Source organism: Lithobates pipiens, unplaced genomic scaffold (genome assembly GCF_037356315.1).
Source record: "Lithobates pipiens isolate NorthernLeopardFrog02 unplaced genomic scaffold, aLitPip1_a1.2 Scaffold_3, whole genome shotgun sequence".
Classification (NCBI taxonomy): domain Eukaryota; kingdom Metazoa; phylum Chordata; class Amphibia; order Anura; family Ranidae; genus Lithobates; species Lithobates pipiens.
The window spans coordinates 145,947,959-145,965,234 of NW_027507790.1; the positions used below are offsets into that span (position 1 = coordinate 145,947,959).

General features: G+C 42.8%; 1 protein-coding gene across 5 annotated transcripts in view; it reads right to left on the reverse strand.

The window, feature by feature from the left end:
* The window catches only part of CAST (calpastatin), a 219,759-nt gene that overhangs the window by 76,415 nt on the left and 126,068 nt on the right, over positions 1–17,276 (reverse strand). For all 5 annotated transcript variants that reach the window (XM_077462355.1, XM_077462352.1, XM_077462353.1 and 2 more), the window contains one exon: positions 614–658. In XM_077462355.1, the coding sequence (XP_077318481.1) occupies positions 614–658 (45 nt within the window). The remainder of the gene's footprint in view (positions 1–613; positions 659–17,276) is intronic.

Below are 17,276 nucleotides of genomic sequence, written 5' to 3' on the forward strand. Positions count from 1 at the left end.
TGAACAAGCCACCAATGAATGCCATTTAAAATGGCTGTAAAGTCTCAAGGTTTTTTTACCTTAATGCATTCTATGCATTAAGGTGAAAACCCTTTTGTGCTGCAGCTCCCCCTCAGACCCCCCTTTTTTTAACCTGAGCTTGATCCAATCCAGTGATGTGCATGAGTGCAGGGGTTGAAGCCGCTGTCGCTCTCCTCATTGGACAGACTGATAGCAGCAGGAGCTTGGCTCCCACTGCTGTCAATCAAAAGCTGGGACATGGGGGGCAGGGCCATGTCCCACTGTCTGTGTCAATGGACGTAGCAGCGGGACTCAGGAGCGAGCCCACACGGGTGCCCTCATGGAAATAAGACTATCCGTAGGGGCACCCGATGGAGAGGAGGGGCTTGGAGCGCCGGTGGGGGTATAGTAAAGTATGCCCAAGTATAGGCATGTTTGTTTGTTTTTTTTTAACTAAGGTTTACAAACACTAAGTGTACTGCTTCTCTTACCTCCACTGGAATTCATATACAGCATATTAAATTTATTTTTATTGGCAATTTAGTTTTTATGGTAATTGCTAAATTCCCAAAATCTATAAGCTATGGAAGCTGTAAAAACATATACCACTAACCTTTGGATCTGCTGGTTTCATAGTCCTTTCTTGTGATGCTGGCACCTGTAACAAAAAATATATACTTATAATATATATATATATATATAAAAAAAAAATCTTATAATATACACAGTATAACATTTTATTAACTTACAGAGCACATTAAAAACGTTATGTGCAACAGTTTAGATGACTTCCTATAAACACTGCTATTCTAGAAACCAAACCTTCCACTGATTCTATAATTCAAATAAAATCAATTACAGCATGCCTAAAATGTAACTTATAGTGAAGCCAAAGGCAAGGTCCATAAAGAGATGGATGAGCGAGTTCTGACCGCAACCCGATAGCACACCCTTGGGATGAATTAAAGTGAAGACTGCGAGCCAGGCCTTCTCATCCAACATCAGTGCCTGACCTCAAAAATGCGCTTCTGGAAGAATGGTCAAACATTCCATAAACACACTCCTAAACCATTCAATAAAATGAGAAGAAAAGCAATTTCCCTGGAAACTGCGTAGAGGGTTCTTAACGGTAAGAGCGGTAAAAATTCTCTTCCACAAGCAGTGGTTTCAGCAGGGAGCATAGATAATAATAATAAAAAAAACTATTAGATAGGCACCTAAACGACCACAACATACAGGGATGTACATTGTAATAGTGACATAAATGCGCACACACAGGTTGAACTTCATGAACTTGTGTCTTTTTTCAACCTTACCAACTATGTATGTTGTGGACAGCCTTCCCAGAAGAGTTGAAGCTGCAAAGGGTGGGCCAACCCAATATTGAGCCCTATGGACTAAGGCTAGGATGCCATTAAAGTTCATATGTGTGTAAAGGCAGGTGTCCCAAAACTTTTGGTAATATAGTGTACGTTTAATCACATTCACTTAATAAAATCTTTCCTTTCTTACTACAGTTGAAAACAAATGTTGATTTGACACCAATAATGATTAGATTGCATTTCTACTAGAGTATGTTTGGAAAGGGCCAAAACATGTCCACTAGATGTCCGGGTCCGTTTATCTGGGCCAATTTGGTGTGATGAGAGACACCAAAACTCTTTCCTCCTCGGTCTTACACAGCAGTCAAGGGATTACCTTCATCAGAGGGAAGCATAAACCAGTGTGACTTGAGTCCAAGGAATCACTAAAGCATCCACTGTGAAGACCAGCTGATCCCCGCTCCTGGCTTTAAACTTGTTCAGCTTGTTCTTAAACACAGAAGCCAGGATATCCACATTAGGTTTTCCCCACCTTTGACAAGTATTTTGAAAGATGTTTGGGTACAGATACCATGCACCTGGATCTTGGCATTAATGGTTGTGGAAGTATGCCTTTTACAATTATGCTCTCAAGAGATTTGGAAGGTCGAGAAAATTGGAATGGGGGTTTCCACCCAGGAGACTATCAGACATTTCTTTTAGGGCAACTGGACTTCTGCTACCCCTCCGATGGTTCATGTAGGCCACTGTTGTGGCATTGTGCAACTTATTGTGACTGGGTATCTTTAAAGAAGAGAGGTCCAGTGTTGTACAGACAATCTGATGGCTCCTAGCTTCAGAATGTTGATAGGTCCCCTGGACAGTCAGACAATTGTAAACTCTGCCCCAGTGTGTAAGGTTGGCAAGCACTGTCACTACCTTCAAGGGAGTGTGAAAGAAGGACTTTACAAAATCTAGGGCAAGACTAGAGATTCTGCAGCAAAACACAGAAGGGGGGGTAGAGATGGAAACTGTTTTGTACTCATTTGAAAAGACAGATTGTACCCTGAGGTCTGGGACACCTCGGATTCCAGACTGGCACAAACACGAAACCAACGCCCCCTCCAACACTCTTAAGAGCGGGGCGCCCCTTCAGTGTGAGGAAAGCATCTAGCCAGACTTGAGAGTCCATAGCTGGTGACAAAAGGGGGTGCTAAGCCTTGATTTGGAAGTAGTCTTCTGGAGAAGTGAAAAGACCTCTCCCTGAGACGTAGTAGCAGACATATGACAGTAGGAATGTGTATTCAGGGTCTGAGAAACATAAAACTGGACCACAGTCCCAGTTTGCACTATGCAGCTAACTAGACACGTTGCAAAACTTGCTACGGTGAGCGCCTAGCAGGCTCCAGTGCCCAAAGCAACATTACAGGCTGTCGGGCACACAATAGGATCTGGGTACAGTCTTCAAGGAGCTGAGGGTAACCAATTCAGTGCTAAATAGTCCAGGGGAGTAAACTGTCACATCTTCATCTGTGAACCGTCACACAGAAGAAAAAAAAAAGAATACAGTTTAGAAAGGAAAAACACTTCTCCACTAGGTACATCGCCTAAGGACATAAAAAAAAACAAAAAAAAACACAACAATAAAGGTCATGGAGTGGGGGATATAGGATGTGCTCTGTGGCTGGTCCTAGCAAGTTTTTATTTTTATTTTTGCCAGTGTCCAATCACCTTAAGCCCTGTGTTCTGTACAAATAAAAAGTGCTTTGTTGAAGGGTTAGAACTACTGTTAGTTATTTTTTTCTAACAGCGTCTTCCCCCAGTGACAACCATTTCCCTAATTTCTTGTCTTAGTGATAATGGGACAGGAAAGCATTTTAAATCTCCCATAATTTAAAAAGACAGAGGTTCTAATCCCTTTCCAATTCTGCATTGTCTAATTTGCACTAACATTGTACTACTTTGCACCTATTAGTTATTGTATCAGCACTGTAAAAGAATATTATTTTTCAGTTTACTGCTAGCACAGTGCTTATGTTTTGGCAGTCATCATCAGCAATGAATCTCACCCCAGCTCTAATGCCCAGCGTGACATGACTCACCAACCAGGGATTCCTCTGGATGACTTTCTGCCTTATTCCACCCTGTTCACTGAAGTATTTCTGGAGGGTAAGTGTGTGTGTGTGTGTGTGTACACACATACACACACACCCCTTGTATGTGTATTTTTCAAAGGCACAAAAAAAAAAAAAAAAATGGACCAACCAAAAGAGACAAAAGCAATAAAAAAATTAAAAAAATAAATATATATATATATATAAAATTAAAATATATAAAATTTAAATTACGCTATTCATCCCAAAGGTCTTCCACAAAGGCAGCTGACTAGTATGGGAATCTTGGCAGGAGACATAACATGCTCTAGGCAAACCTAATAAACAACCCTTATATCTGCCACCCTAACATACTGGGTGAAAGCAGTGCGATTATGTGGATTAATATGTAAATATAAACTAAATGAGAATAATACCCAAAATACAGGAAGCAAAAAAATGCATTGAATTCCAGAAGCATGAGGACTAAATAGAGGTGTTCCATTTTCCTGGTTATGAGTCAGGTTTGTCTCTTGCAATCATGGTAGAATGCACAATGTTTGCATATCAGGTCAATTTACAGCTGAGCTCTAGGAAAACAGCTAAATACACAGATGAAATACATGTATAGGAGCCGTTTTACCTACCAAAGGCTTAGTATTTCTTTCCATCCAGTTCTGCAATTACACAGCCCTGCCATATCACACAGCCCTATTTGGCAGGGCAGGAGACAAATATTTCACCACCGCAATTCAGTAACACTTTCAGGGCTTGTTCCTCCTTAACTCTTTGAATGGACAGTAAGGGCCGGTTCACACTATTACGATAGCAGACATCGCATGTAATGTCTGCGCGGGTGCGATGTCAGCCATACAGATATTGGGTGCAAACACGCACAGGACCCTTTTTTCTGTTCGGACCAGAATCGGATCGCATGGGTGTTCACACATATACAATCTGATTCATGTCCAAACTGTCAGTTTGCAGTGTGATATGCGAGCTGAAATGGGGGATGTCGTTAACATATGACGACGCTCCCCATCAGTTCGCATATGGCAGCGTGAACTGCTGTGCATTCCGGGTGCGATGGGGGAATCCGCAGTTGATTCGCTGGGTACTCGCATTGCAATAGTGTGAACCGACCCTAGAGGAGAAGCAAGAGTCTAATAAGCTCATCTCACTGGGGTTAATTTACTATACATGGAGAGTGTAAAATCTGACGCAGCTGTGCATGTTTACCAATCAGCTTCCCATGAAAGAGCGCCGCAATCTACGCCATGTCATGCCCCCCCGCTGTCTATTGACACAAAGGTCCCAGAAGACAGCAGGGACCATTCAGAGCTTGCAGCATGACTCGCCCATGTGCAGTAGGGAACCAAGAGCGAAGTCAAAATTCTTCACTGCCTGGTTCCCTTACCAGGAATGGCATTGGCGGCACCCAAGACCGGCTTCAGGTGCTGACATTGCGGGCTCCTTGAACAGGTAAATGTCTGTATATTAAAAGTCAGCATCTACACTATTTGTAGCTGCTGACTTTTTTTTTCCCCCAGGTGGAATTCTACTTTCACCTGGATCAGTTAAGGTTTGACAAGCTGCACCAGATTTTGCACTCTCCAGTTTAAGTAAATCAACACCGCTGTCTCACTCTCCTCTGGATCCTTGTTAGCCATAAGCACTGCAGCAGAAATGATTGTGCTTCTTTTCCCAGTCTGAGCTCTGCTGTACAAGGCCTGTAAGAGGCTGATACTAGGTGCTTACACTGCATGCATTTAAAATATAAAATGACTATGAAAACCTCACGTTACATACTATATAAACAGAGCATGCATATTTGCAAAGCCACTAAATATTTTTTTTGTGTAGATTGAATATAGCTGGCTGATCCTGCTGTTCCCTGTCCCCACTGCAGGCTGAGATTGTGTAGACCAGCCATTGACAAATCTGCTGAGCATGCTCCAGTTAAAGTTCCCATCTAAGCTCTTCATTTCCTACTTTTTCTTATCTGTGTAGCCCACATGACTATAGAGTCACACATGCGTGCGTAAACACTCCAGGTAAACGACAGCCTACGCCCTCCCTCCTCCATGTTCTCACACGGCAAAACACTATGAGGGTGGGATAGAGTATGTGGGCTGATTACATTCACAAAAAACACTTAGTTTTAATATAAATTACTATTAACCACTTTCGGCAGCATGGCCTGAATCATGTACCTGTACGTCACCCAGCCATCGCTGAGTCCGGTGGATTACAATTACCGGTAATCAGGTATCATGTGATCGCTATTAATGGTTATAGCATAGCAATCACATAACGATGAAAACAAACTGTCATGAATGTATTTCTAGTCATGAACTAGTTGTAATCTGATCGGCCCACGGCAATCACATGGTACCTGGCTATCTTTACTATGTGATTATCTGCAGCCAACCACAGATTACAACCATAAGCAAGCTGTTCATGAATGTGAACCTAAAACTATTGCTTATACAGCGATCACCCACCAGGGTAGTACAGTGAACTACTCGGATGACAGGATGTACTGTAGAAGTAAAAAAATAAAAATAAAAACTTTTTTTTTTCCTTTTGTTACATACTGTCACCAGTCAGGATCTCTAATGACCGTCACGCCAGTCATATGATAACGCTGTATTGCAATGGTGACAGCAAGTATGTTAAAAAAAACAAAAAAACTAAAACTAAAACCCACACACAAACACACATTTTATTTAAATTCTTCATTTTCCGAAAATTGTGACCAAAAAGCTCCACCCCCCATGTTAATGGGTATAAGGGCATCTTCCCCACAACCCTGGGCTGTGGTTGTGGGGGTCTGCAGGCTTATCTGCATCTGGAAACCCCTTTAAAGAAAAAAGCCCCCCCATCTGAATGAGTATGGGGTATAGCCGTTCACCCCCCCCCCCCCAAAAGACCAGAAAGTCCTATGTTAAAAATGAATAGGGTCCACGTGCTAGCGCCAATGTCACAATTAAAAGAAAAGAAAACGTTCTTCCCCCGACAAAGGCTCACACCATTCTGGTAGCTTCGGTGTCTGACAGCTCTTCTATAACTATGGGGCGTGGCCATGCAGTGACGTCACCCAAATAGCCTGCCCCTTTTTTGACGTCCCCACCCTGGGCATGATGGGCCTGTGAGGGGGCATGGTCTCTGGGTGATGTCACAGCATGGACACACCCCATAGTTATATAAGAACTGTCAGACACTGTGGCTGCCAGAGGCTTCATTGGAGAAAGAGCTTTTTATTTAATTTTTTGGGGCCAGCAATGGCAACAGCCATCGTGATTGACGTTGGAGCTACCACAGGGGGACATTATTACATTTTTAATAAAGGACTTGTCAAAAACTGCCTCCTGTTTTTTCTTCTTCTACAAACCTTTCGGGTGAATGGGTAGGGGTACTCATTTACAAAGGGGGCCATGATCTGGAGGCCCCCTTTCTCAAAGGGGGCTTCCAGATGCAGATAAGCCCCCCCCCCCACAACCACAGCCCAGGGTTGTGTGGGAGAGGTCCTTGTGTGCTTTGGGGTGGGGAGCCCCAAAGCACCCCTCCACATTGAGTGCAGGTGGCCTGGTAGTTCAGGAGTGGGGCGCGCTCATTCCCCCCCTTCCTGGCCTGCCAGGCTGCATGCTAGGATAAGGGCTTTTTTATTTATTTTGGCGTGGGGTTTCCCCTCAAGATCCATATCAGATCCAAGTCGCACTCATCTCAAAGTTGGATCAAGATCGAATCCCGTTCGTTAAAGTCGCATGGAAGTTGGATCAACGTCGGACCGAAGTCACAGGGCAAAGTCGGATTGACAGTCGCACCAGTGTGAACCGGGCATTAACAAGCGCAGGTCTGCATTAAGTCGTAACCATTTTATCCTACTGGAGGTCAGCTTTAATAAAAAAAAACTATGTATAAAAGAGCACATAGGCTGCAATTGCTGACCTCTCCCTCTGAAAATACGTGTTCCCTGCCACTAATCTGAGTCATTTAGTCTAGTGAATTGTAAAAGCACTTTACCTGATCCCCCCCCCCCCCCCCCCAGCAGACTTCCCTATGCTCCAGAAAGGGACTGTCTCAGCGTCCTCACATCCAATGTAAGGCCAAAGATCCTGCATCAGTCTTGATGCTGTCCCAAGACGTTAGACCGCTAAACATGGGGGAGAAGAGACATGATCAGGTAAGGGCTAAATCTCACACAGTGCAGTGACAGGCATTTTACTGCATTATTAAATGTCTGTCACTGCAAGGACTGCGTGTTCTATTCACATTACAATGCAAACCAGAGCTGTGCTGAAGCATGCTACTATAAAATGCAGATGCATTGTATTTTATCTCTGCGCATACCTCCCAACTTTCTGAGATGGGTATGAGGGACACCCATTAGTAAAAATATGTAGGCAAAAGACACACTCCTTGCCACGCCCCCTTAAAGGAGAAGTATACAAAAATAATGATTGGTTAAACCCACAAGTGCTTTTTTTTCGCATTTATTCCTTTATACTGGATTTTGACATTTACAAATGCAGCAATTTAGAAATTGGATGAAAGGTTTGGCACTGTGAAACTATTTTTAAAAGATAAAAAGTGCATTTTATATACAACTATCTAGATCAGACCAAAATGAAGGACAAATGTGGAGGAAAGAGGGACAGAGGGACTTTGTTCCAAATGAGGGACAGTCCCTCGAAATCAGGGACAGTTGGGAGTGTGCGGTACAGAATTGCATGGTACTGTACAGCAGGGCAGGACAGTGCATCACGCTGCTCTATAGCAATATGAAGTGTACCTTTGTAAACTTCAAATAAAGTTTGTGCAAAAACAAAAAAACAAGCAAGCAAGCTGTGTGTGATGTGCTGAATCGTGCCCCACACTGCCCCATACCACAGTCGGGAAGGAACAGCTGCTGGAAAGGTAAAGCTCTCCCTCAGCTGTCTGTTGGTGTGTTAATACAGCATTAAAGAGGAAGTAAACCCTGATGGGTTTACTTCCTCTTTTTTTCCCTGCAAAGGTAAAGCATAATGGACTACTATGCATCGCATAGTAGCTCATTATGTGTCACTTACCTGACACAGGAGCCAGCGAAGTCGCCGCTGTCACCTGTAGTCCGCCGCATCCATCTTGGTTGTGGCGTCTCTCGCAGCTCCGACGAATGACAGCGGAGAAGCCGCGATGACGTCACTCCCGCGCATGCGCACGGGAGTCGCGTCTCGGAGCTCCGACGCTGCCATTCGCCGGAGCCGCGATGACGTCACTCCCGCGCATGCGCACGGGAGTAGACAAATTTGGCAAATCCATTCTTGGACTTGCCGCATTTAGTGCGCCTGCGCGCCGCTGTCTACGGCGCATGCGCCGTAGACAGCGGTGCCCATTTTCGGGCAAATATCTCCTAAACCATATAGGTTTAGGAGATATTACTTGGACCTACAGGTAAGCCTTAATCTAGGCTTACCTGTAGGTCAAAGTTGTTTGGAAGGGTTTACTTCCATTTTAATCTCTTTTCCCAACACCCTTAGACATAAATGAGCATTTAAACCTTGCAGTGCGGGTTTCGCCCCACTGCAAGGAGAATTTTTAGGTTTTCTGGAGTTCATCTTTAAATAGTAGTACTGCAGATGGTATAAACTTGCACAACAATTTCTAGCATACCCACCCTGTATTTAGGTACATTCATCAGCTTATGTATTTGCCTAGAGGGAATGTACACATGCTTGCCGTGTTAGGCTTCCACCGAACATTTTCTTTTTAAAGTCAGGCCGACTAAACAGAATGGATCTTTTGCACTTTACTATAAACAAAAACATACATATTTCATGGGAAAATGTATAATGAGCAGCAATTCAGTCCCAATCACCTCCCCCACAAACACCTAGTACTGTGGACAATACAGAAACGCCTCATAGTGGGGAGGTAGGTGACATGCTTCCCCATACTCAGGGGTATTGTGATGGTTCAGGAACGGTGTTGGAGGTGGAGTTGGACATTAGTTTTTTGTTTTTAGCTTTCACAAGTTTGCGGAAAACTTTTTTTTTTTAATCTATCAGCTGTGCATTAATACTGAAATTGCTAAGACTATTGGGACCTTGCTTAAAGCCTTGCTGCTTCAGCCTTATGGATACAGTGTCAGCACAATGATACTATTAAAGATGACAAATATGTATGTAAACTAACCCAAATCTGTACAGAAACTAAGATGTTTACCATTTACATAACTTTTCTGTGCAGCCCTTTGTGTTGTGCTAACTGCCACTGCAGTCAATGATGAAATCGCAGAGGGAGGCAACCAAACAACAGGTGGTTTCTCTGTGCAGAAATTAAGCAGATGTACACCCAGCACCTCAAATATTAAATTAGATGCAGACAAGACATTACACAATATTAAAAGCCCAGTCACATGGGTGGGGGGGTCAGCCTGTCAGTGCTCAGACCATATGCCGCACACGGCATCAAATTGGTCTACATGGCTGTGGTCCCAGAAGGAAGCCTCTTCTAAAGATTATGCACAAGAAGCCTGCAGTTTGCTGAAGACAAGCAGACCAAGGACATGGATTACTGGAACCATGTCCTGTGGGCTGATGAGACCAAGGTAAACTTATTTGGTTCAGATGGTGTCAAGAGTGTGTGGCGGCAACCGGGTGAGGAGTAAAAAGACAAGTGTGTCTTGCCTGCAGTCAAGCATGGTGGTGGGAGTGTCATGGTCTGGGGCTGCACGAGTACTGCCAGCACTTAGGAGCTACAGTTCATTGAGGGAACCATGAATGCCAACATGTACTGTGACATACTGAAGCAGAGCACGAACCCCTCCCTTCGGAGACTGGGCCGCAGGGCAGTATTCCAACATGATAACAACCCCAAACACACCTCCAAGATGACCACTGCCTTGCTAAAGAAGCTGAGGGCAAAGGTGATGGACTGGTCAAGCATGTCTCCAGACCTAAACCCTATTGAGCATCTGTGGGGCATCCTCAATATGGAAGGTGGAGGAGTGCAAGGTCTCCAATATCCACCAGCTCCGTGATGTCGTCATGGAGGAGAGGAAGAAGACTCCAGTGGCAACCTGGTGAGCAGCTCTGGTGAACTCCATGCCCAAGAGGGTAAAAGGAAAATAAAAAATAATGGTGACCACACAAAATATTGACACTTTGGGCCCAATTTGGACATTTTTACTTAGGGGTGTGCTCACTTTTGCTGCCAGCAGTTTAGACATTAATGGCTGTCTGTTAAGTTATTTTGAGGGGACAGCAAATTTACATTGTTATACAATTGTAGAAAAGTGTCATTTCTTCAGTGTTGTCACATGAAAAGATATAATAAATAGTTACAAAACTGTGAGGGGTGTACTCACTTTTGTGAGATACTGTATGTACAGCAACACATTAAAATGTGGGGTTTGAGTTTACAAACACTAATGGACAGGATGTCAGCTGTGTGTTTGAAACAATTACTTCATACAACTTTAGAAATGAAACGTGAGATTAACCTCAAAATATTAAAATTGATACAAATGTACACACACACACACACACACATATATATATATATATATATATATATATACTGTGCAGCAGATTGAAAAAAATAATAATGACATGTGAGAAGAGCAGAGACACCACAAGACCTACCTATTACAGAGCTTATTATTTTCTATTTCTGTGATATATCTTGATACAAAATATTACATGGTTGCTTAACAACTGACACAATAGCTGACTGACTCATGCCGTTTGGATTGCATGGGAGGTGCGAGGACTGGAGACACACCCATGCCAAAATGAACAGCTTTCTTCTGTGTTTCTACACAAATGTCAGCTGTCATCTCTACAAAACCCAGGCCATGAAAGACAGATTAGGCAGGCCTATCACTACAGAGAAAATCGATAACATACTGGGCAAGATTGCAGTGTTGTGGCAAGGCAGGAATTTACTTTTTCTGAAATAATCAGAGTGCAAAATCAGCAGTTTTGGAACCTTTTATATTTCCTTTTAGGCTCCTTTCATACTTGTGCGATCTGAAAGTCGCACGATTTTGCTGCGATTTTGACACAATGCCTGTGTAATCTCAAGGTCTCTGGACCAAAGTAGTGCAGGAACTACTTTGAAGACGTCGATGCAACTTGAAGTCACACAGTTATGAACGGTACTCGTGGAAATCATGCGACTTTGCAGTCCCAAGTTGCAGAACAAATCACACAAGTGTGAAAGGGACCTTAGGGGGGCTTTACACTCCTCTATGCCTGGCTGAAGATAATTATGCAACTTATTCCATCTGCTCCCAAAAAGTCATATAATCATACACGTTATTGGCAGCTGGAATATCATGCACACAGTAAATTCTCCCTGACTTCAAAGAAGAGTTTTAGGACTCATTTTACGCCAGATAGTCAACTGCCTTTTTAAATGCAGTATGAATGCATATGGAAGATAAAGGATTGTATTCCAATGAACCTAGTTTACACCCCATGCTTTGAGGTGCGTTTAACACAAGCACAGCATGCTGCATTTTTTTTTCGCACCATGAAACACACACAAATGCACACAAACACATTCAAGCGTGTGTAACCGCATCTGAAGAAAATAAATTGAAATTAAAAAAATAAATAAAAATACTCCAAAAACCACAGACGAACTGAAAACGCATTGGAAATGCACACAAAAGCAGAAATGTACAGCGAACGCAGATTGTGGTGTAAATTTTTCTTGCTTTTGACTGCATCAAAGGGACCCTTTGATGACGTTACGTGTTCAGTGACGCAACGCGTCAGGAGGGAGCCGGGTGTCCTTACATCCGGTCACGGCCAAGACTGGAAGTTCCATTGTTTGTGAAGTTGTTTACACGGATTTTAAATTGTAGGTAACTATGTGTGCTTTAAATAAAAATTTTACTGGATTACTGCACTATTTAGCCCACCTTCCCTCATTACATGTTAAACTGTATTTGATGATCCCTATATAGCAGTGATATGCAATTAGCGGACCTCCAGCTGTTGCAGAACTACAAGTCCCAGGAGGCATAGCAAGACTCTGACAGCCACAAGCATGGCACCCAGAGGCATGATGGGACTTGTAGTTTTGCAACAGCTGGAGGTCTGCTAATTGCATATCCCTGCTATATAGGAACGGTTTCGGATACCTCTGGAAATTGCTGGGGAATCATTGTTCCATCTATACAAGAGGCTTGACTCAAACCGTTGGGGGGTCTTTGTATGAGGTGAGAGGCTGGGGCAAACTAGTGGCACACAGTGGATGGTGACAACACTTAGATGAATTGGATGGTTTCTGTTTTTTTCCTGCACAAGCACTTTATTATCTGTCTATTATCTTGGATTAGACAGTACTGAGCGGATGGCAACAACACTTTGGATGAATTGGATGTTTCCTGTTTACTTGCACAAGCACTTTATTATTTTTTTCCTTTTTTGATTGGACATTTATTTCCATGTACATATCACTTTGATGCATTTTTGCACAGTTCTATGTAAGATTATATATGAATTTTACTTGATTATTCCGCTTTATATTTATTCATCATTGTTTCACTGAGAATGCGCCACATTGTTTTCCTTTATTCATTTATGTAGTGTGAGAGAACCTTGTGATGCTGGCAGCTATTCATTGCTTCAGGGGCGCCGCCCACTCTCTCCTGCCACCCCCTCAACGACCATAGCATGAATCTATCCATGGCCATCGCTGCCACCCCCTATTCAAGCGCCGGTCCCTTTTCAGACGCCAGGTGCCTGAATTACAGTGGCGGGGGGTGTTTTTGAAGCACCTGATTAGAGCCATAGGCTCAAATAGGTGTCAAAAAAGGTGACCTGTGAGCGCCATGCTTGGTTCTCACAGTTCGCCCAGGTGTATTAGATCAGTGAATGAATATTCGCTTTCCTAACACTGAACCACTTCTCCGCCAATCAGGTGCTCGGGTCTGTTATCAGTCACCCGATTGGCTGAAATGACAGGCACTGTGATTGGACACCTACGGCGTCCAATCATCTATAGGAGAGAATGGGAGGATAGGATGGGTGAAGACACATGCAGGACACAGCTCATCGCCGTCACCTGCTGCCCCACCAAGACAGGGTAAATGGCGGACAGACGGAGGGTCACAGTTGCGGCCTTTGATGGCACAGTGGCTGCATTTGATGGGCACAGTGAGGCTGCAATTGATGGCTTTTTTTCTGACTATTTGCTCCCCCCAAAAATGAGCACCAGCCGCCTCTGCATTGCATTAAAGCAGCCCATTGAAATAAAAGTCTTCTGAAGCACCAAACATCCCATAAATTGAATAATCACAAAACTGTTGCCATGCACTGCGGCACAATACAACACATACATTGCCTTAGTGTATTCCATTGCTATTCAAAATGAATGTGAACAGCACAGCGGTGTAGTGGTTAGCACTTTCACCTAGCAGAAAAAAAGGGTCACTGGTTGAAATCCCAGTCATGACACTGCATGCCTGGAGTTTGCATGTTCTCCCTGTGCCTGTGTAAGTTTCCTCCTGCACAATGCTAGTAGGTTAACTGGATCCTGTCTAAATTTGCCCCAGCATATGCACACTATGTATGAATGGGAGATAGGGACCTTAGATTGTAAGATCCTTGAGGGCAGGGAGTGATGTGAATGTACACAATATTTATGTTAAGCGCTGTGTAAATTAACTGCGCTATATAAGTACCTGAAATAAATGACACCACAATGCATGTAATGTATGTTGCCATGCATTGTGGTGATGCTCACATTGCCGTAACCCGTATATCAGCTCTTAGGCCCAAACTAACACTTAATTTTAATCAGCTAAATACATTCTAGGTGCTTCAAAACAAAAAGGGAGGCCAAAGCAGTCACAGCCTGGACAGAATAGCCTGAATCTTGCAAAAAAATGTCTTTGGCTGACCAGAAAGCTTTGGCTCCGACTTATATGGGAAGTGTCATACCTGTGACAGAGAGCAATAATCTTTTTCTACCCACAATGGCAGAAGACGGGCTTTCCTACTCCAAGAAAGCCAACTGTAAATGTTGTGCACTGTTTTTAATGCACCTCAGCCAATTTAAACAATGTTGTATATCACAGAATGGAGAAGAACTAGAACATTTTCTGGGTTTTTACTGCTATTGAATTCTTCATTAGAACATTTCTCTCACCAATTGTCACAGCGCCAATAGATTCACAAGAAAGGAAGTAAAGGAACATCTCCAAGAGCAACCCAGACAGAAATACAAATGCTTTCCATTTTGTTAGTAGAGTAATGGAGGGCTAGAACCCTCGTCAGCATTTTATTGCTGCTTATGTCTTTGGGGCCAATTTTCCCTCAATTCCTGTCTGGGAAAAACAGTTATTACCAGGACAGTAAAGCTTGCCATAGAAGTATATTTTTATTTGTTCAACCGGCGGGCTGAAAAAAAACAAAAAACAAATGGATTCCTCCATCCACACAGGTAAGGTAGGTGGAGGAATCGAACAATCAACTTCTGTCAAACAGGAATGGCAACACATGGATCAAAATCTGGCCAGTCCCTACTTAATCAGCCAACTTGATCCATCTATGACCAGCTTTAGTAGGAGGAAATCTCTTTAACGGAGTCCAAAAACAAAGAACCAAGAATCAGACTGTAAAGGCCAGACAATAAGGCCTTGATAAAATGTCAAATATTTATTATACATGATTTAAAAGGCAAAAAAATAAATAAATCATAAAGCCATGATTATATGGTGCTGGATTGATTCAATTGTACATAGAACATTGCTCTTGCTTGATGCAGACAGTAAAGAGAAATCCTCATGTGTCAATGTATTTCGCCAAACTTATGCTTCATCAGGACACATGGGTATAGTACAGTAATGGTTTCCTGCACTGGGACAGGCGGGCATTGGAATGGTGTTATGACAATCTAAAGAAGGGATTATGGTCGCAGGCTTTTTCTCCTTTCTCAATTTAGAATAAAGCGTGTGGATACAATCCCCTTACTTTGGATACCCTACATGCAACAGAAGTCTTCATTGATTGCAACCATATTGTGCTCCTTTCCCTTGATCCAATCTAGGGTTTGGATAGCTACTGAGGAGGAGTGGTGTTTATATCTGAAACATTTTTGAGACGTGACCTCGAGATATACAAATCAGGTGCCCTGCTGAGATTTTGTTCTCCATTTTCTCCAGTGCCGTTGCCATATTGCAATGCTGAGAGGAAATGTTCACTTTACTCATGCGTCCTGATAAAGCATAACTTCGGCAAAACACGTTGACACATGGGGATGTTTCTTTACTGGCTGTATCAAACAAGAACAATATCAATGTTCTATGAACAGTTTAATCAATCCAGCATCATAGAATCATGTTTTTATTAACTTGTTTTGCCTTTTAATCATGTATAATAAAAATTAGACATTTTATCTTAAGACCTCCTTGTCTGGCCTGTACAGTCTGATTCTCAGTTCTTTGCTTTCTATACAAAAACAGATGATGGCCTAGAATGTCACGCCAATATAGATTTAACGGAGTACTAGATAAAAGTAAAAGGGCAACCGAGACATATAGAATCAGAGAATGTAAATTGGAAGGACCTGAGCCAAATCTGAACTTGCTCTCCACCAACTTGTCTGCCAGAGCACATAACATTAGAGGCAAAGAACCAAGTGGCCACAAAAGAATCTCTGCAAGACAGCAAAAAAAAAAAAAAAAGTTGTAACCATTTTGCACTCTCAAATAATAGATATTAGTTTGGCTGGATTCCCGAGCACTGCTTGCGATGAGCAAATTGGCCAAAAATGATTGAGTGTCCCTTGTTTAGAAGGCAGAAAACTACTACATGTGCTCTGGTATAAGCACGCAACAATTTTCAAAACAAAGGTTTTAGCATAACCTTTACTGTTTGTTCTTATAGTTACGGTTTTGGTGCTTTAAAAAAGTCCGAACCACACCTGGGAAATATATGGCAAGAAATATGTCTAAAACTCACCCCACCCAGGACTGTACCTTGCCTAAGGTAATGATACTCTTAGAAATTGTGACATTAAATTGTGCAAGGTACACAAATGTTTCAAGGGAACAATCACTTAAAAGAAAAGTATGGCCAAAGCTTTTTTGTGGCCTCGTTTCCTTGTGGGTCACAGGATTACCGTAAAAGCAGTATTAAACCCAAACCAAATACGTAGCCCATTGCAGCTTACCAATCCTAAGCCCTTGTACACACGGTCAGACATTCCGACAACCAAATCCGTCGGATTTTGTCTGATGGATGTTGTCCGAAACTGTTGCATACACACGGTCGGACAAAGTTGTCGGAAAATCCGATCTTTCAGAACGTGATGATGTAATTTCGTTACGATGGGACTACGTTCAGGCTAGTAGCCAATAGCTTTGATGTAGGAATTTGATCTGAGCATGCGTGGCACTTTGTCCGATCGGAATTCTCTACACATGATCGGAGTATGTCCGATCGGAGCATTTTGTCGGAAAATATTTCCGGCAAGTTGGAAAATTTGGTCCGACGGATATTCCGATGGAAACAGTTTGATGCATACCACACACATTCGGAATGTCCGACAAAACGGTCCGATAGGACACATTCCAACGGAATCTCTGACCGTGTGTACAAGGGCTTAGATGTGGTGGCCAGTGGTGTATTTCGGGTTTTGTGCTGCCCTAGGCCTGACTAAACTCATGCACAGACTAAGTTAAATATGACCCACCCTTGCCTTCGAGGCCACACCCCTTCCTGTTTAAGGCCTGCCCTATCTGTAAGCCCCACTCCTTCCTCTTTAGGCTCCACATTAGCACACTCCATCATGAAACTGACATGATGATGTTTTTAATAACTTAGATAACTTTAATCAACCTAAAATAATCACACTGCCTTTTGTAAACTGCTTTTGTGGT